At 39.9% G+C, this 21,811-nt stretch overlaps 1 protein-coding gene across 2 annotated transcripts in view; it reads left to right on the top strand.

Annotated features, from left to right (window-relative positions):
• Nucleotides 1–21,811, top strand: part of LOC149067958 (splicing factor 3B subunit 3-like) — a 55,410-nt gene that overhangs the window by 24,052 nt on the left and 9,547 nt on the right. For both annotated transcript variants that reach the window (XM_089252000.1, XM_089252001.1), the window contains exons 10-22: nt 1,132–1,225; nt 1,376–1,527; nt 2,224–2,376; nt 2,467–2,616; nt 3,646–3,768; nt 10,742–10,822; nt 10,915–11,040; nt 11,187–11,309; nt 12,310–12,467; nt 12,580–12,754; nt 12,831–13,033; nt 13,120–13,405; nt 13,525–13,737. In XM_089252000.1, coding sequence (XP_089108126.1) covers nt 1,132–1,225; nt 1,376–1,527; nt 2,224–2,376; nt 2,467–2,616; nt 3,646–3,768; nt 10,742–10,822; nt 10,915–11,040; nt 11,187–11,309; nt 12,310–12,467; nt 12,580–12,754; nt 12,831–13,033; nt 13,120–13,405; nt 13,525–13,737 — 2,037 coding nt within the window. The remainder of the gene's footprint in view (nt 1–1,131; nt 1,226–1,375; nt 1,528–2,223; nt 2,377–2,466; nt 2,617–3,645; nt 3,769–10,741; nt 10,823–10,914; nt 11,041–11,186; nt 11,310–12,309; nt 12,468–12,579; nt 12,755–12,830; nt 13,034–13,119; nt 13,406–13,524; nt 13,738–21,811) is intronic.

Genomic DNA, 21,811 nt, shown 5'->3' with positions numbered 1-21,811 from the left:
CCATTGCTCATGCTTTTACTTGTTCATATCATCGTCATCATTTTACGACCGCTTTTGGTCAAAGTCATCTTTCACTTCATGACATTTTAAATGACCATAGCGATGCATCTCGCATTTTTAAATTCATTAAAGTCATTGGTTTTTATAACAAATTATAGATTTTTACAATTCATGTCATTGTTTTATGCTTTACGTTGCTTTTTATCATGCATAATTTTAGTATTTTGACATGACAAAAGGATGATTTTTCTTATTTTTATAATTCGTTTTGGCGCAGTTTGACCAAATTGGTCCTTGCGCCAGAAAATTTAAAATCCAATCCAATCCATTGACCATTGCTCATGCTTTTACTTGTTTACATCATCGTCATCATTTTATGACTGCTTTTTTTTACGACCGCTTCATGACATTTTAAATGACCATAGCAATGCATCTCACATTTTTAAATTCATTAAAGGCATTGGTTTTTATAACAAATTATAGATTTTTACAATTCATGTCATTGTTTTATGTTTTACGTTGCTTTTTATCATGCATACTTTTAGTATTTTGACATGACAAAAAGATGATTTTTCTTATTTTTATGTAATCATTTGTTTTGCCGCAGTTTGACCAAATTGGTCCTTGCGTCAATAAGTCCTAAATCCAATCCATTCCATTGCAACAACCAGTATAAGTTCCAAATGTTTTTATAGAACAACTATCATATATGTTTTTCTTTGGATTCAACGACACTCCCAATATAATGCCCGTTTCCGACGGGACAAAGTAGGGTCATTATATCGAGTGCCAGAAGTAATTCATTTGAATAGTGAGGAATATGATCGTTAGAGCGGATTAGCATTTTTTGAAGAAGAGTTGGGAATTCAGTTTTTTATAGATAAATGTTCAGATTCTATTTTTCAATTTATTAGCTTTTGCTTTTTTTTGTTGCAATGTTCACGAAATATGCAAAGTTTGATTTTGCATTTTTCTTTTGATTTTTATAATCGCTTTGATAATAGTGACTTGCACTAATTAAATACTAACCCCCCCCCCTTCCCGCGCCCCGCGCCCCCCCCCCCCCCACACACATATATATATTATCATTAACTTTGTATATAAATATATATATATTTTTAACCTGAATAGGTAACTGAGATGGTTGTGTCAGATTTCAGTCCATTGATCAAGAACCTTGGTGAAATTCCTAATGCAATATGGGCTATCAAACGCAAATCAGAAGGTGGATATAGTATATTTCCGTAATATTTCCCAGTTCATTTGATTTTATAAAGCTCTCGCGTCTGCTGTTATTTTATGAATTAAAAAAAAAAAGAAAAGAAATTGCATCCCAACCCAGGAAAACTGAATTTTTTTCCCTCTCTGTTTTCAGATATATATGACACTTATGTGATACTCTCGTTCCAGTCTTACTTGCTGGTCTTTTCAAATGGCCAGTCGATAGAAGAAGCAAAAGATACAGATTTCCAAAAGGACAGCACGACTTTGGCTTGTGCCCAAATTGCTGGCAATTCAATGGTTCAGGTAAAGTTTTTCTAATAACTGTATAAAGCAGAGCTTGATGAATCTCAGTCAACAGGTTGCTATGGCGACTAAGGGTGCAATCATAGGGGAGGGAAGAGATATGAGATCCAAAAATAGTAACTAGCAAGAAAAAATGCATAGGGTTGGAGAGGATAGAAAAAATAGCCAGAGGGGATTTTTGAAATATAAGGATGTGAGGATGATTCCCTTCACAGAAGAGGGAAAGAAACAAAAGGACCAATCAGCAGACCAAGGTGAAAACAAACCAGATTGTTCAAGTCACCCACCTTGTTGAGTCACCTTTTTCTCTTTGTCTCGCTCTTCGAGTATGTGCGGTGCAGAACAATACCATGGCTTTTTGTGTCTATTATGTACTCCTGCACCTTATGGTCGACTCACTATGTGTTTCGCCCAAGAGACCGGGTTCGACCCCTAAAAGTTTTGTGTGTGATGACTAAATTGGTGGCTGATGACAACACAAAATTTTCAACATTTGCACTAACGTGGGAAAAAGTCACCAAGGCTCAGAAAAGCCCAAAGAAAAGAAAAATGTTTTTAACATTTTTCCTCAGATTTACTCCTAGGAATTTTGGCTTGCGTCTAATTGTTTATTCGATTTCTGAAAAGCTCTGGTATGAAATAGTTCTTCTTTCTCTCTTCGTCTAGACCTCATGGTATGCTTGATACTTTCTCCAGGTTTTGTCGATGAAAGTCCGCCAGATCAAAGATGATAAGCGTGTGGATTGGAGGACACCAGATGGAACATGCGTCACGAAATGCTCCATTGGTCACAAGAAGGTTGTTATATCATTGACTGCTGGTGAGCTCGTCTACTTCGAACTCGATGATGTATGGAGTATATTTCATTCATTCATTGTTATTTATTTATTGTTCTCGTTTCGTGAGGTGTTGCTTATATTTGCATTATTATTTTCCCAGAGTGGACAGTTGAACATGTGTCCACTGGCTGACGATTCTGAGGAGATGAATGTGGCGGTCACATGCTTGGCGTTTATACCAGAGTCAAAGTTTCTTGTTGTTGGCCTGGAGAACAACACGATGCGGATTGTATCTTTTGAACGTTGCTGTGTAAAGTATCTTATTTTTCAAGTCAAAACTCTATAAATTAATTGATTGAATTAAATGCATAGGTGCTAATGTTTCCAATTTACCCGGAAGCCTTCCGATTTTTCAGCCTTATTAAAATCTTCTAGTTGGAAATCAGATTCTTCTGATTTTTTTGTATCTTCATAGAAAAATCCCTAAAAGTCCTAACATTGTGTTTTGTTTGAATAGGAAATCCCTAAAGAAAATATCCCTTTGGTCCTTATAAATCTAGGCTGACCGCATTTTCTCAGGAAAAATATGGGGAAATCTCAGGATTTCAAGTACGAAAAACTGGTAATTGCTGCCAAATATAATGCCAAAAGCAAGCTAAGTAGACAATTATTGATAAAAAATCAGGTCTGCGAAAATGGGATTTATATATGATCACCTGTTGCAATCCCCCCAAAAAAATCCCTGGATTTTTCCTTTTCTTTGTGTGACATGTTTCCTTTGATGCGAAGTATGTCATCATGTGATAAACGTTTGACCCACCCCCGTCTTTCTAGATATATCAGGCTGTATCTCTGTTGCTAAAAAAAAGAACATGTGCAAAAAAAGCTCTGGTGCACAACAAAAACATAACTAAAAAAAAGTTGGGAAATTTTTAAGCCTTTATTTTCTTATTTGAGATATGGGAGCAGAAGTGATCCAATCCGTCCTTCTAGTGTTAAACTGCCCTCAGGTTTCCCAAAATACTAGCCAATAAATTTGAATGTGTCTTTAATAATAGTACAGTGAAATCCAAGACGGACACTTATATGAAGCAGAAACACATTGTTTAATGCTTTGATTGAGCCCCTTCATAAAATGGAAACGTGTTTAAAATGCAGTATTATTTTAGTTTCTTGACGTGCTGTGTTCCACTGTAATATTTGATTTGCACTAACTTGAATCTGCAATAGGGATCTGTAGTGTATTAACCAGGAACATGAATACATGCAAAATTGTTATTTTCTGACAGATTTGACCCCAATTTTCTCTTTTGAGATTTTGTTTTTTATTGCATTTCAGAACACTACAAAATTTTATGCTGGAAATCTTATTGAAACAGCTAAAGTTGAAGAGCTGAGGCGGATATTCAAACAGTTCGGCGAAATCAAAGAATGTGACATCGAGGGAAACTATGCTTTTGTGGTATGTTTCATATGCATATAATTTTAAAATATTGATTTATGCAGTAGATGTCATGTAAGAGCTAAGATAGGCATCATTAAATTTTTAAAAAAAAATTCAATTGCCGGCAATAGTTAATTTTTGAAAATGCATTGTGTGACACGCTCATGCAAGACTTGCTAAAGTAGGAAAATTTATCAGTATTGGAATGGCGGGGGGTTCGAAGAATTTGCTTACGTTTGATGGCAAGAGGGATTTGAATGATTACGTTACCAACCACCCTTTATGAAAATATGAAGTACACAGTGTGTGTGCATCGGGAAAGGTGACTGATGAGAAATAAAATAAAAGACTTTATTTTAAATATAAAAGCTAGCATAAGTGAACAATAGACTCCTTGGGAGTCAATACAGCACTGGAAGCGGTTGTAAAAAAATTGTATTGAAACGCTTTCCTTTATTGCCAGTTTTTATTTTAGAAATAGCCAGAAGTCGCTAAGTCAGGTGATTGCGGTGGGTGATCAAGCACCACAAATATTTTTTGGCCAAGAAATTGCATTTATGGGGCTGTGCGTTGTCATACAACAATGATCATGTCCCTTGTTTCCGATATTCAGGTTGAATTCAAACAATTCTGGCCCATAAGTGATTTAAAACACCCACATAATTTTCACCATTTACAGTTTGCCGTTCAGGTAAGAATTCCTTATGAATAATTCCATTAGAATTAAAGAAAACAGTGAGCAATGTCTTGATTCAGTTCTTCAATGTCTTTTCTGCGAGCACACTTTTTTCAATTCTGGAGATCCAGGACCCTTCTATATTGAAAACAACACCATGTCCCATCATCTGTTACAATCCTTGTTGTGAAGTCTGGATCCATATTAGCAGCTCTTTGCTTGCTGCTATGCTCCCCTGTAATCTTTTTGATCTTTCGTCAATGTGTGCGGTACAAAGCAAGACCAGGCCATCTGTTTGCCAAAATTTTCCATTAAAATCAGATGAACAGTGGATTTAGGAATTTCTGAGAACTCTTCGATTAGCCTAGTAGATGCACAATGATCATTTCAAAGAATTTCTGCCACTTTTTCAAAATTTTCTTCAGTTTGGACTGTCAATGATAGTTCTTGCTGCTGATCATCTTTGGTACTCTCGCTAAAAAATCACAAAATCTTGGATACCACTTTAAAAAATGTTCTTCCGACTCATTGCTTCATGGAAGAGATGATCAACTTTGCCCAAGAATATTAATAAAACCTCAACAAATAAGCAAATACACGAAAATACAAAAATCTTAATGCATTTCAACACCAATGGGTGTCGTCTTCAGGGGAAAAATATTTAACCACTAGTCACGCTGACCAAGTTTCCCACTTGGGTTGAATACCAAATCTTAATGCTCTGTTGCTCAGTGAAAAAAGTATGTCTGTTCACTTCAAACGTCATGGTCAGATTTCACTCAATCATTCTGACCACGATGTTTAAAGTGAACAGACATACTTTATCCGCGGGTAGTACCGGATTCTGTAGGATTGTCAAGATCCATGTCACCAATCGATGTGTCATCGATAAGTGACACATTTTTAACGGTGGGATGTGTCAAAGCTCTCTGTATGGCTTTTTTGGAATACCACGTCTTGAAAGGTTTCTTTTTTGTTTTATTTCCAGAACTAATTTTCGGTTTTGTACCAGTAGATATTTTGAATGTGTTCGCTGTTGCTTTTCCCGCTTCTTCTTCGGAGGTAGTGGACTCCCTCCAGAATCCAGCGGAGCAACAGCAGCCACAACTATTGCATGGTTGATTGGATGAAGTTTGAGTGGATGTGTTAGCAATTGGTTCGGTCTGAGTTGTAATAGAAACTTTTGTTACACTGTTAATCTTGTTAGTAGTCGGTGATTGTGAAGTCGTATTGGCGTATGATTTACCAACTATTGGAGCTTGGTTAGATGTTATGCGACGACGTGCTTCGATATACAAGATGTTATTAAGGACCTTGATCTTCTGGATCTCTTTTTCTTCGTTCCATTTTGGACATTTCCTGTCAAATGCGGGGTGGTCGCCACCGCAATTGACGCACTTGAATGGTGAATTAGTGCAGTTGTCCGAAATGTGGTTCTTCTCACCGCAGATGGGTTGACTACTGCACGCCGTTCGTGAGTGACCAAATTTCTGGCAGTTAAAGCATCTAACAGGGTTAGGAATGTATGGGCTGATTTTGAGGCTGTAATAGCCAATCTTTATCTTTCGGCAATGTTGGTGATGAAAATGTCAGGATTATGTTACGTGATGGAGCTGGATTGCCATTTTTGTGGCTCATGATATGCTTGGCAGATGTTACGTCTTGAGACGCCAGCTCTTCTGTTAGTAGTTGTTCATCTATGTTAACCAAGTTAGTATCTGAAATGACACCACGTGAATAATTCAACGGGGGATGGATTTTGACTGTTATGGGCATATTTGCAAGAGATGTGAGCTTTTGAATGAGTTCGGATTGTTTAGGTGTGTTAGTTTCAATGAGAAGGTCTCCTGAACGAAGAGCCTTTACTGATTTCAATGTGCCTATTGCACCATAGAGAGCTTTGTCTATTACGAATGGTGACACTTTTGCCAGCGGTTTATCAGTATCTGAAGAATGCAAAAAGAAAAATGAAATGATAGGATCCGGTTCAGTAACAATTGTTTCACTCATGGCAGTTCTTTGACGTTTTGGTGCATTTGAATTTTTCCCCATTTTGGAGGTACTTTGTTCGGCCCCTACCGACCATGCCCACCATGGAGCCCTACAAGGGGACGCGCACACTAAACCAGTGAAGGTTAGTAGCAACATCAGGTAAGGTGGGAGCTATACACCACCAAAGCAGGCGAGCAGACGCGTTCAAGATCCAAGATCGTCGTGAAGCAGCACCAACAAACCTCAACAACGTCCGGCAGGCCCGGCCCCTCTACCTGCCCAGTAGTGTAACCCCTTCAGCCACCGAGGCGACCACAGCCAATTGACCTGGGCGGGGCTGATCCAAGCCTCCTGTTTCGGCTGAATCCGAGGCCAAAGCTAGCATATCAGGCTAACCGGGATCCCCATCTCCAGCCTTACGGGTCTCCATGCACGGCAAACACGCAGGTAGACAGCATCCCAGATAGGGCATACGCTGGAAGCAATGCCCCGTCTGGGAGGACCCCTCCCCGCCTGAGCGAGGCCCACAATGAGGGGTTGCACACAAAAGACAAGGACATAAACAAAACAAAGGATTTGATCAATCGTAATCATCCTGTTTGCGTGGCACTCCAGGAAACTTTTACGAAGCCCTCGGAGACATGGAACATCGGGCGACATTCCCTCTTCCGTATTGATTACGATGACGGGAGTAAAGCCTGCCGCGGTGTTGCTGTGCTGGTTCCACATCACGTGTCGTCGAGCGTTCTAACGCTGCACACGAACCTGCAAGCCATCGCGGTGGAAATCTCTACAGGCCTAAGAATTACCATCTGTTCCATTTATTTCTCACCAAATGATACCATCTTACAGAGAGATCTAGAAGATCTGATTGATCAATTACCTCCACCATTTTTTCTTCTTGGAGACTTCAATGCTCATAACATGATATGGGGTTCTAACAGCAACACCCCTCGTGGGGAAATGGTTGAACGGCTGTTAGACGACATGGACCTCGCCATCATGAATGATGGCAGTTTCACTCATTTCCATGCCCCAAACAATAGTTTCTCTGCAATAGATCTATCCTTATGTTCACCCACACTCTTGCCCAACTGGTCCTGGTCCGTTGAACCAGACCTCCACGGGAGCAATCATTTTCCTCTAGTGGTTAAGTGCCTTGACTGACGCCATAGCATACCTGAGGGACCTCCTCGGTGGAAGTTTGTGGCCTCCCGATGGGCAGACTTCACTGTCAAGGCAGAAATCACGGAGGATATGGTCTCGCAACCCGACGTCGACCACTGTGTCGACCTTGTGACCAGTTGCATGATCTCTGCAGCAAATGAAACAATTCTGAAAATCTCCTCGAAACTTCCGAAATTTCCTAAACCTTGGGGGAACCATGAATGTAATCTCACTATTAAAGCACAAAAGAAAGCATGGAGTAGGTTCTGGTGGTATCCTACCCATGACAACAAGTTGGCATTTTTAAAAGCAAAGGCGATAACGAGAAGAACCAAGCGCCAGGCTCAGTTCACGGCGTCCTGGCAAAAGTTCATGGCGGGAATCAATTCATCAACTTCATCCAAAATTATTTGGGACCGGATCCGAAAAATCAATGGTCATTATCAGTCTCATCCTCTCACCATTTTGAATACCAATGGCACTATCATTAGCAATGTGAGGGATATTGCGGACACCATCGTTTCATCCCATTAAATCATCAGCCGAAACGTACATCGTACACCTTCCGGCCTTTTACACCGGAGGGGTACAATTCATTGTTCACCCTTCATGAACTGACGACGGCCTTGCAGCGAAGTCCTGACTCAGCTGTAGGGCCCGATGCCATTCATTATTCCATGATTCGGCATCTCTCACCAGAATCACTGTCACATTTACTCATATTATTTAATCGGATCTGGGTTAGTCATTCATTTCCTGACACCTGGCGAGCAGCAATTGTTCTTGCATTCCCGAAGCCTGGCAAAAATCCTCAACAACCGAACAGTTACAGATCTATTGCTTTGACCAGTTGTTTATGTAAGCTCATGGAACGCATGGTCAACTATCGCCTTATGCACTACCTTGAGGTTAACAATATTTTATCAAAACATCAAAGCGGCTTTAGACGGTTCAGGTCCACAACATGCAATCTGTTACGCCTTAAGACATCAATAAGGCAAGCATTTGTGAAGAGGGAGCATATTTTTCGACATAGAAAAGGCCTACGACCGTACTTGGAGGCACGGAATTCTTTCTGACCTCTACAATAGCGGCTTGCGGGGCAACTTGCCCATTTTCATTAAGAACTTTCTCGCTCGCTGCATCTTCCAGGTACGAATCGGAAGCACATTGTCAGTTCCCCAAATTTAAGAACAAGGTGTACCTCAAGGTATCATTTTAAGTGTAACGCTTTTTATTTTAAGACTCAACAGGGTGTTGAACCAACTCCTGTTGTCTATCACTGGCTCACTCTACGTGGATGATCTGTTGATATCGTATCAATCAGTGAATATGAGGTCAGCCGAGAGAAAATTGCAAACTGCTCTCAACAAGATCAGCAAGTGGGCTCATGATAATGGCTTCTCTTTCTCCGCCGAAAAGACTGTTGCTGTGCACTTTTGTCGGCGTCAAGACCTTCATGATGACCCACAATTGTTCCTAAAATATAATCAAATACCAATAGTAGAAAATAATAAATTCCTCGGCATTACATTTGACAATAAACTCACTTTCAAACCTCAAATTGCGCAACTAAGAGCTCGTTGCATGAAGACGATGAACCTCTTGTAGGTCATCTCTTCTACATCGTGGGGAGCTGACCGTAAGTCGCTCCTTCACTTATATAAAGGTTTAATAAGATCGACTACGGCTCCATTGTATACGGGTCGGCACCTCGGAGCTATCTGAGTGTGCTCGAGCCAGTCCACCATCTCGCCCTGCGGATTTGTTCTGGAGCTTTCCGGACGTCTCCAATAGAGAGCCTGTATGTCGAATGCAACGAGCTATCTCTGACATCAAGTCTCCAACAACTTTCTTTGAAATATCATATCAAAATGAAGTCTTTGTCAGGTCATCCACTTCATCGTGTCATTTTTAATCCCTCATTTGATAGACTTTTTGCTGCTCGACCTTCATGTGTTCCAATCTTACGGTCTTCGTATGAGGGCACTCGTACAAGAACTACAAATAGACATCAGTCGTGTGGCCCCTGTTGCCAAGCAACTGGCACCATGGGAATAGTCTCTGCCAGATGTCTTTCTTTCATTATCATTATACCCAAGAGCCACCACAGCAGATGTCATATATCGACAGATATTCTTTAGGCACAGGGGTAGGTACAATAGGTACTTTCCCATGTATACCGACGGCTCTAAGAGCCCTGGGCATGTCGGTTGTGCCTACATCTGCTGTGAGGAGACATCTTTCAAACTTCCCGATATATTTTCTATTTATTCGGCAGAACTGTACGCAATCCTTCAGTACGCATCCTCCGGGAAGTGATGCATCGCCGCTGGCAGGAGCACTGGAACAATCAAATAAATAATAAGTTACATGCTATCAAGCCCAAACTTTGCCATTGGTGTTCGAGTTGCAGGACTAACCAAAAGGAGGAAGTTCTGCTTGCACGGTTACGCATAGGATGCAGTCGCATCAGACAATCATATCTATTACTATGAGAGAGTCAATCGCAGTGCCCTCATTGTCAAAGTCCATTGACCATGCTTTTACTTGTTCACATCATCTTCATCATTTTACGACCACTTTTGGTCATAGTCATCTTTCACTTCATGACATTTTAAATTACAATAGCGATGCATCTCACATTTTTAAATTCATCAAAGCCATTGGTTTGTATGACAAATTATAGTTTTACGTTTCATGTGGCTTTTTATCATGCGCTTTTTCAATTTTTGTAATGACAAAAAGACAATCTTGTTTTTTATAACCATTTGTTTTTGCGCAGTTTGACCGAATTGGTCCTTGCGCCAATAAACCCAAAATCCAATCCAATCCAACTGCACACCAACTACGGTCATATATCACTATACAGCAATGTCTCAACAGGGAAAAACTAGACTTTTATTTGATAGGAACTGTGTGTTCATTTAGGTTTCTATCTGGATCTCCTTAAAATTAAACTTTGCATATGGTATTTTCTCATATCTAATACTAATTATTTTTCAACTGAGGAAATAAATATTTTTTTTGTGATACTCATTGGTAATCATCAGTGATTCTAATATTAGCTCAGACAAAATAAGTTCTGTATCAAAAAAGTTAATGAATTGAATGTTTTAAAAACGTTCTGCCATAAGTCTGTTTTTCATATGTAAGGTCATGTCAACTGAAGAAGAAGCAGACAGAGCTGTTAAAGGCACCAACAGCACTCAGTTCATGGGACAAAACCTTGTAGTGGTGAGTTTTGGGTCTTTTGAAGGTTCAGTGAAGGAATTGTTGGAAGAGGTTTCTCTATATGTAAGGGTTTTCAATTTATTTCTTTTGCATAGGACCGATTGGTGACAATCCATACTGTCAGTGAAGAGTCTCTCTGCGGTAGAAAGTCCCACACTATGTCTGTGTTGAAGGTTGTGGAAGAGGACTGTGAGAACCTGTACCTGTTTGTTGGACTTGAGGTAGTGTAAGGAACATGACGCTATATGTCTTGTGAGTTTGTGAGTTACAGGGCATCCTGTTAACTGAACTTTAAAATTTTCATCTTGCAGGTTTTTATTTTTATTTTAACCAAATTTGTTTGTAATTCATTTTTATATACTTTAAGGATGGCTGTCTGTTAAAATACTACGTTAACAATAAAGATGGAACTATAATACATCAGAAAGAGTATTACATCGGAAAAAAGCCAGTGGAACTCTACAAGATCACTCTGCGAAAGAAAGAAGCTGTAAGATAAATTTCTGAATCAGCATTTATCACTAGAGCACGCAATATTCAACCGCATAAGTTCATATTTTAGTACATTTTACAGTTACTGCATATAAATGCATAAAATCACAAATTTTAGAACGAGTATATTTCTAGCATATTTTCTATTATAATTTGCATTTTACTATAATGTTTTCATTATTTTTATCTTTTTATTCCTGAAGTTTAATCAATTTTTTTTAATTTTATGAAGAGAATGTTTTACTATTGAGTTCATTTTATGGCACATTTTTAAATGTATACCGTTGCACCGCTAAATACCCGTTTTCTTCTCATATTCCATTTCTCCATTTCTTTCTCATATTTTCCAGTTTTACTGTTTTTTTTTTTTTCTCTTAAGGCATGCTTCAGTGCTTTGATATGCATTTTGTTTTTTACATTTTCTGTTAATTTTGCTGCAATTCTTTTTGTAGGTATTTTTAATTTTTAAGTCAAATTTCCGCGTTTTCAAACATCCACATTTTTTTCCATATATTTTCCCTCTTTAAAGAAGCTTCAGCATTTTTAAATGCATTTTTTTCACTTAATATATACATATATTTTTCAATATTTCAATGGGGCATATTAAAAAATTTTAGGAGCATATTTTTTATTTTATACATATTTCAGCATTCTTATATGCATATTTTACTTACAATTTTATGAACATTTTCATTTTTTGGCATTTTTAAATGCATAATATTAATTGTTGCATATATTTTTTAAAATTTTTAGTCACTTCAGCATTATTAGATGGATTTGTGTTTCAGTTTTTTGCGTATATTTTTGATTTTGTCATATCTCAGCATTTTTAAATGCAGATTTATTTTAAATTTTTGTGTATATTCAAGCGTTTTTAATGTATATTTTGCCATTTTTAGCATATATAATCTGGGCTCTGTGTATCACTTACATTTCAGAAATAATGTGTTCATAATTGATTCAGTGATGTTTAAAATCATTGTTTTTGCTCTTTCCAGCTAATTGCAGTATCGCAGCATTCCTATTTGATCTGCTATGAGGATAATTGCTTCCATGTGGCACCATTGCTTTATGATGTTCCTCTTAATTATATCTCGAGCTACTCATCAGAGTTGTGTCCTGAAGGAGTTGTAGCCATCTCGGGTAATACACTCAGGTAAGTTGTTTAGATCCTTTCACAAAGTATTGTTGTGAGAAACTAATTTTTAATGAATGTCTTGAATGTGTTTTGGTAACAGTTGATAAATTTTTTTCATCCTCTGTCATAGGATCTTAACACTTCCGAAATTTGGTGGGTATGGGCATTCGCTCACGGTTCCTCTAGACTATACACCTCATCAATTTGTAGTTGATCCCGAGGGAAGATTCCTGTTTGTCATCCAGAGTGATCGCAGTGCTTATTCAGAGTCCAAGAAGCTAGAACTGAAGAACAAATTTATTGAGGTGGGCACCGTTCCAATGGCTATTTTCCATCCTCAAACCATTGCTGAAATGATTTTCTTTATTTTTCTGTTCTTAGAAAATTCGAAGATCTTCCAGAAAAGCGGGTTCTGGTGGTCTCACAGTAGAAGAAGCGAAACTTGTGCTGAACGATCTTCCAGAAAGCATATTTGGAGCACCCAAAGCTGGTCCTGGTTCCTGGGGTTCTAATTTTGCTGTGTTCGATGTCACTACCAGGAAGATAACTACATTTCCTTTAGAACAGGATGAAACAACTCTCAGGTAATTACTTACATATATCACTGTCAAATTACAGAACAATTATTATGAACACGAGTGGATTATCAATCCTTCAATTTCATTTCTAGCATATGTTTGATGAGATTCCCAGACAAGAGAGAGATGCTGTTTTTACTGATTGGAATTGCAAAAGATCTCAAACTCTATCCAACAACTCACTGCAGTCAAGGCGTCATCTACTCTTGTATCGTCTCCAAGAGAGAAACATGTCTCAAGTTATATCACAAGACATATGTCGAAGAAGCGCCAACTTCGATGTGCTATTTCCGAGGGCGTGCCATTATTGGCGTGGGGCAGGTTCTTCGCATGTATGAAATGGGACAAGAGAAGCTGTTGAAGAAATGTGAAAATAGGGTGGGTGATGTGCGACTTCATGTTTTAAACAAGGTGTGAAAAAATGGAAATGGTTATGAGAATGAATATCGGCTTTGAGTAAGGTTTCCTCTCAATTTTATTTTTTTCTCTCCGCGTAGGAGATTCCAGGACGAATCATGAGTGTCTTCGCACAGGGCCAATATATAGCTGTGGTTTCTGAAGGAGAGGGTTTCTTCTTTGGCATCTATGACGATGAAGAAAATAGGATAGTTTTCTATGCCAAGTATTCGTATCCTAGACATATAATAGCAGCCTGCTTGGTCGACTGTCTAACCTTGGTAGCTACCGATGTTGTTGGTAACATAAGTGTGGTAAGTGTGAGACTTCATTTTTATGTTTAGCTATCGTAAGTGTGCAAATTATTATGTTTCTAAGTGTTTTTTCTTCTTAAATTGTTTCTAATATATTCTAATATATAAATTCTGTGTTCCATTGCTGTGTGTTGCATTGCTCTTGAGGGATAAATTTATTTAGGTCATACAAAAATGATTGACACAAATGCAATCACAGGGTGGAAAACATTTCATTTGCAAAAACAATACAGTAAAACCTTGGTAAGTCGTCACTCTGGTTAGGTCTAAGTCGTCAGTTTCTTCTGTCCCATCCAGCTTTCATAGATAACAATGTTGTTAATTAGTTCTCAAAATAGCTTTGCCCAGCCCAGTGCCCCCTCGAGAATGTCTTATGAATGTATATGTAAAATTAACATGCATCAAGATTGTATTATAGAGAAACGCTAACTATTCTAACAGTTGCTTTGCTTTTGTCTAAATTAAAAACTGCTGGTATAAATATCCCTTAACTACAGCGAGGACCCGGGTTCGATTTCCGGAGGAGGCAAATCACTATTCCTTCCAAATATCAGTTTCGGCATTAACATCCATAAAATTCAATTTTTCAGTATATTTCAGGCCGAAAAAAATACCATCTCTTCATACAAAAACGCCAACTGGGGCAAAAATTGCTGTAGTTAAGGGAGGTTGCTCCGACTCCACTCAGCGCTTCATGCTACTAATGTGTGTTAAAAGGAATTGAAAAGTGTGTCTCTGGTGTATTGGTTAGCACACTTGTCCGGTATGCAAGGGGGCCAAGGTTCGATTCCCGGAGGAGGCAATTCACTTTTCTCTCCAAATATCAGTTTCGGCATTAACATCCAGAAAATTCAATTTTTCAGTGCATTTCAGGCCGAAAAAATATATCTTCATACAATAGGGGAAATCTTAGTTCAGTTGCCCAATAACTACGAAAGGTTTTCCATTTTTGGCACACTGAATAAGATGTCATTAAGAATGTTTCATATCTTAATAAAGGGTGGTTGGTGACGTTAGTATCATCCAAACCCCCCCCCCCCCCCTTGTCATCAAAAGCCAGCAATTTTAAGAGGCAGAAATGCAGTGGTTTAAAGTAATTTTATTCAATGAAACTCAACATAACTAAACAGTTAAAATTAAAACATCTCTCACAAGCACACAGCGCCGTGATAATGAACTAAAAGATAGGATTAAGTGTGTGTGTGCACAAAGGAAATCTTCCTTTATATAGGCGGATCGCACATGATCGATGACATTATGGCGGATTGATATCAGCAGCATCCGATTTATATATCGGATCGCAACACCCCTTGCCTCCGGCTACAGCGGTACGAAGTCCTTGAACCTAGAGGGTTTTCTGTTAGTTTGTTTAGGTCGTAGCACTGGTTCAGGAATCTGTGACTTCTGAAGATCGGGTGGCATATCAGCAAGCTTGGATTGCTCAGGTAATTCACAGGATGGCGATGACTCTGGTTGAGCCAGTATAACGTCCTCATCGGGTTGCACTATTGGTAGGTTCGGTGGTGTGTCAAGCTTGAATAGGTGATCTATGGGACGTCTTATCACTTCTCCCGATTCTGTAGTAGCCTGGTAAGAAACCGGACCAGTTTCTTTGGCGATTGTTGCTGGAACCCATTTCGGACCACTGGAATAGTTCCTAGCGTACACTTGATCGTCAACGTCGAATTTTCGAAGAGATCGCTGTTCGACCGGAGCTTCCTGTTTCTCCTGTCGATCTCTAACAAAGTCCAGATGCAATCTGTCCTGACAGCTTCTTAGCCTTCTCCCCATTAGGAGTTCGGCTGAACTGAGGATGGCATAATGTGTTACTGTAGGAGGAACTGAGCTAAATGTTTACGAAACGACCCAGCCACAATACATCGCAAGGCATCCTTAGTCGTCTGAACTGCACGTTCGGCTTGGCCATTTCCTGCCATTCTGCCATTTCCTGCCGGTCTTCGAGGAGCCATGAGCACTCTGCATATGGCATTTCTGTGCAGGAACTCTCCATACTCTTCAGATTTGAAGGGCCGGCCATTGTCAGATACAATAGCATCAGGAATTCCGTGAACGGCAAATATGTCTCTGAGTTCATCTATAGTAGATGCAGCAGTAGTGGACGGCATTTCTTTCACCTCAGTCCACTTGGAGTAGGAATCGATGAGAATCAGGAATTTCTGTCCTTGAAACGGTCCAGCAAAGTCGATATCTATCCGTGACCAGGGGACCCTAGTCACCTCCCAAGGGTGCATAGGAGAACGTGGAGGATCATGTCTCGTCTCTTGACAAGGCGAACAACCAGCAATGTGATTTTTTTTATATCAAAGTCCATTTGAGGCCACTATACGTAGCAGCGTGCCGAGCTTTTCATGCATTCCACTCCTGGATGAGCGAGATGAAGCTCACGTAGAACCATCGAACGCCCCGGCGCAGGCACCACCACTCGATTTCCCCACAGCAGACAGTTCTTGTGAACTGACAACTCGTTTTGCTTTGAGGAAAATGCTCTGAATTCCGAACCCAATTCCGCGTCTGGCCATCCCCTCAAAACAAAATTTAGGACCCTAGAAAGAACAGGATCGCGCAAGGTAATTTTTTCTATGTCCCATGCACTAACCAGAGGACATGCCAGATCTTCCATAAAAAGAACCTCAATGGATGGCGGAACCTTAAACTTGGGACTCGGCTGTGGTAGCCTACTCAAGGCATCCGCATGACCTATATTTTTTCCTGAATGATGTAGGAGATCAAAATCGTTTGCATTTAGCATCAACGACCATTGCAACATTCGCGGAGATATTATATCAGGGGTTGGTTTTGTTCTACTAAACAATCCCAACAATGGCTGGTGGTCAGTAATAATCATGAAACTATGGCCGTATAGGAAGTGATGAAATTTTTTGATACCTGATATAATCACTAGGGCCTCCTTATCGATTTGCGCATAATTACACTCAGCAGAACTCAGCGCCCACCCTAAATGGGGACGCATCACAAGTAAGTATTATGGGTAGCGAGCCATCAAAGGGTACCAAAACACTGGAAGAGGAGATTAAATTTTTTAACGCATTTAGAGCGTCAGTGTGAATTTTTTCCATTCCCACGGCACGTTACTATCTAATAATCGGTGCAATGGTTCCGCGATCATAGCTTTATTATGAAGGAATCCATGATAAAAATTGGTTAATCCCGAAAACGCCTGTAACTGTTGCTTATTAGTAGGAATGGGGGCGGCCTGAATCGCCTCAACCTTTTTATCTACACGGAACCCCAAAAAATCCACCTCTGTAACACCAAATAGGCATTTTTCTTTTTTGGCACGAAGTCTGAAATTTCGCAGACGAGTTAACACACTTTTCAAACAGGAAGCCAACTCTTCGCGCAACCCGGCTCTTATGAGAAGGTCATCGAAATGAAGGACTACCCATTCAAGCCCTGCAAATATGTCTTCAATAATTCTCTGGAAGAAACCTGGAACCCTATTTACACCGAATTGTAACCTTTTCACCTTAAAGGCTCCTTTGTGAGTGATGATTGTCTGTGCCATGGCAGACTCCTCATCCACGGGCAGTTGCAAGTACGCCTGTGCGAGATCAGTTTTAGCGTAAAATCTGCCTCCATTCAAGTTTGACAACAAACTATTTATGGAAGGGATCGGATACAGAAAAGCAGCCATTGCTTTATTAAGCGCAATTTTGTAATCTCCGCACATTATTTTGTTTGAGAGAATTAATTTGAATTACTGTATTTAAGGAATAATCATTATTCTGAGGAACTATATCAACATCATTTAATTTTTTGAAACTTCGTTTTTGAAATTTACGAGAACTCAATTTTTTACGACATACTTTTTCAATGTGACCCTTGACCCCGCACAATCTACAATTTACGTTTCTGAAATGGCAAACGGCTCGATCATGCATTTCGCTGCAACCAAAACAAGCCTTTTCGGAATTTGGAATGTTTCCCCTTTTTTCCTGCATTTCCACCTTATCCACAATACTCGCGTTGCAACCACGAGCGCCTGTTTGGGAATGCATCCGTATAGCTTGCGATGAGGCGGATTCATTAGCCAAGGCCCTAGACACAGTGGTCTCAAGAGTTAATTCCGATTCGGCTAACAACCGCTTCTGAATAGCCCCATCTGCAATCCCACAAACGAATTTATCACGCAATCTCTCTTCCAAGGTGGCGTCAAAATCACAATTCCCGGCAAGGCGTCGCAGTTCCGCAACATAGTCATTTATCTCTTTTCTGGGTCGTTGCATACGTTTATGAAACATAAACCTACAATAAATGACAGATTCTTTCGGATTGAAATGATTTTTTAGGGCAGTAATGAGGTCATCGTAAGATTTATCGGCAACTGTAGCCGGCGCGATCAGTGAACGAATTATACTCAAGGTTCTTGTGCAGCATACTGTAACGTCCCTTATGGGAGTTGCTTGCCCGGTTCGAAATATCCAGTAATAAAGTGGCAAACGACAAGTGGAAAATGATTGCAAACAAACTTTCGCATGAAATATTATTATTTATTCAAATTAATTATAGGGTTAGTCAATTTTAACTATGGATTAGTATAACGTGGAGCCCTCTATTTGACATTAACAGTAAAGATACTGGCTCACCAATTGATGATCATCAACAGTCAACTTGTACAGTGATCGGACATCCGATGTTGTTAGCCTTTCCCGTAAATATCAGAGGAGTTTTCTCGGTTGAGAACCGGAACACCTTGATCAGTTCCTGGGGGCCTCTCGGTTGAGGGCCGAACCACCTTGCTCAGCTCCGGGGGGCCTCTCGGTTGAGGGCCGAACCACCTTGATCAGCTCCGGGGGGGGGGCCTCTCGGTTGAGGGCCGGACCACCTTGATCAGCTCCGGGGGGGGGGGCCTCTCGGTTGAGGGCCGGACCACCTCGATCAGCAATGAAGAACTTTGACTGTGAAGATTATTTTATATTTTTGATTCTGGACCTACCGGAAAACGGATGCAAACAATGTAAATTATTGCATTTTAACAAATCAGCTTAAGGCCAATGGATACGGTAGCAAGACGGTGAACCGTCCTACTAGAGGGCTTCAGTTGAATAGAACAAGATTAGATGAACGCAATGTGAGAGACAAAGAGGGAGGAATTTATACTCCCATTTTACAAGAAGTTTGGGACCGCATGTCCTCGCAAGGCCTTTTCGCCTCAACAAAAATATCGGATTTACATATTCATGCGTCACTATTATAAACATTACAATTTAATTATTACATTGGAATCTGGAAACATGACACAATCCGGAGAGCTGATCAGACTCTCCCAATTATGTAAACATTACCAACAAGACAATAAGAAATGAATTGTTCCGACGGAGGTCTGCAGCCCCCCGCCGAAAATAAGTGAGTACAACACTATATTTTCCGTATCCGCACAACGAGACTTGCAACAACTCCCCCGGGAGGTTCTTCAATGAAAATAAATTAACCGGGCAAACCCTTAAGCCTCGCCCAACTATACATATTCTGGATCAAACCCCTCCACGAAAATAGCGACATCGTCGTCATGAGGGAAATTAATTTATGTGGGACATCAGTAGCCAGACCTCTGGCCCGTTCTCGTTCGACAGCCGAAAGACCCCACCCGCCGACTGCCGAACTAAGCGAACATTCTGGCCCTTACCGGTTTGCCAGCGGGTCCTCGGGTGGTTTCCGGTAACTGAGAGGTCCCTGGGGTCTAAAATAAGAAGGAATTTCCCACATAACGACAAGATCACCATTAACGTAGAGGGATCGGATCCCGATACGTTACAATACCGCGATCAAAGCTGCACGTTTTAACTCGGATGTATCAATGCAATTAGCCTCCAAAAAATGTTAACTTTTCCCTGTAAAGGTCCCACAAGGAAGGATCCGAAATATTGAATTCACACATTGATCCTATACATGCCATAATTATTTTCTCCCTTTTCTTTGGAGCAGAAAGGAAGGGGGGCAAAGAAAAGAATTAATAATTCCCGAATGGCCAGAACACGAAACCGGACGATCGAGATATCAGAAATATCCTCTCACCTCCATCGAGCAGCAACAACCACGCTGGAACAGACGAAAAAGTCCACGGAAACGAGCAGCACTATAGGAATAAGTCCACAATTTCAAGCAGCATCACGGAACGAAAGTTCACAGGATCAAGCAGCATCACCGGAACAAGTCACAAAATCGAGTATCATCACCGGAAAAACGAAGTCGCTGGGATCAAATCACTATCTCGTCACCATGTTTTAAGAAGCGGAAATGCAGTGGTTAAAAGTAATTTTATTTAATGAAACTCAACATAACTAAACAGTTAAAATTAAAACATCTCTCATGAGCGCACAGCGCCATGATACTGAACTAAAAGACAGGATTAGGTGTGTGTGTGCGCACAGAGGAAATCTTCCTTTATATAGGCGGATCACACATGATCGATGACGTCATGGCGGATTGATATTGACAGCATCCGATTTATATATCGGATCGCAACAAGCAAATCGGAAACCCATCCCCCCATCGATGCTGATGTAATACTTGAATGACCCCTTACTAATTGAGAGATGGAATATTAAAAAAACGCTTGAGGATGCAGCCTTGCAAAGCATGGCAAAGATAATGGTAATAATAACCTTCGATCTCTCTCTTGAATTACAATTGTTCAACTCCATCTAGTGGTGGGATTATGAAGTAGAAGGGTTGCTTCTGCAGGTAGTGGCGGCTGTATGACACATTATTCCTCCATATCCATGCAATAGAGACTGAAAACTTGCATGACAGGGTATGGCGTCAGAGATACCACCATCAGGTATAGCCACGATGGCAAATGTCGTAGCCAGATGGCTGGTTAAAGGTCACCCAGGGTATTGGCAGATCAGGTAATAAGATGGTAGTCTCAAGGGAAAATTGTAAGGCTAGAGCATCTTTACAGCAGCACTTCAGGATGCTGGAGGCTTGTAACCCAGCTATTACAAAACAAGGTTTTATTAATGTAAAGTAATAACATAATATAAAATTACAATATGATTGGTTACTTTGGTAGCTGGTGGATCAGCGAGCGACAAGAATTTGTGGCGAAAAGATTGGAATTTACGTAAGACGTGTGGCTTAAGTTTTCCTTGAACATAGAGCAGTATATAATAAGGACGGGAGATCTCAGATTTAAATCATGGGGAAAACATGTAAAAATGATGAGATCAGCATCTTTAAATTCTGAAAAACAACTACCCTGCATTTTCTCGAATTATTGATATGGCGCTAGTGCGCTTCATCATCTTCGCATCACTGTCATTCATGTCATCTTTTAGGTTTATGTAGTAGTATCTCTTGTGTTCAGTGTGATACTTGAAATATATTCTGTTATTCACACATTCGGATACAATTTCAAAAAATAAACTGATGTCTGAAGGTTTCTTAACAGCTGGCTGATGCGAAGATGAATTTAGTAAAAAGAAGGAAAATTCAACTGCCCTTGTAGGGAATTGCTTCTACATCCGAATATCCATGTACGGTCCTGTTCATTGCACACAAGCTCTAAGGCCGGTATTACACTATAGAAGTTTGATAAAAGTCCTATTATAAAACTTGAAAAATGCAGCCAATAAGGTCAAACGTTTGCATTTTCTAGAATGTAACCAATAACCTTATTGGTTAGATTTTTCAAGTTTTATAAAATGGATTTTATCAAACTTTTATAGTGTAATACCGACCTAAGGAAAGATTGAAATTTGTTGCCTTTTGTTGCCTAGTGGTCTAGGGCACTCGCTTCGCAAGTGAAAGGATATGGGTTCAATTCCCCACAAGGGAGGTTGAATTTTCATTCTTTCCTAAATTCATCTTTGCATCAGCCAGCTGTTAAAAACCTTTATGTGGATATAAAAGAGTGATGCCATGTCATCCTTGGATGACACTGATGTCCTCGTGTACATATGTAGCCTTGTGTGTGTGTGTGTTTGAATAGATCTCAAAAGAATTTTTTGCAGCTTTATCTAGTTTTCTGTTCATTGCAATTTTCTTATTGTGCTTAAACTTTTGAAACAGACGGTATAGTTCACATTAA

Source organism: Pholcus phalangioides, unplaced genomic scaffold (assembly GCF_987345545.1).
Source record: "Pholcus phalangioides strain wild (caught in Gottingen) unplaced genomic scaffold, Ppha-v1.0 ptg000028l_1, whole genome shotgun sequence".
NCBI lineage: Eukaryota > Metazoa > Arthropoda > Arachnida > Araneae > Pholcidae > Pholcus > Pholcus phalangioides.
This window is presented reverse-complemented; position numbering and strand designations above follow the sequence as displayed.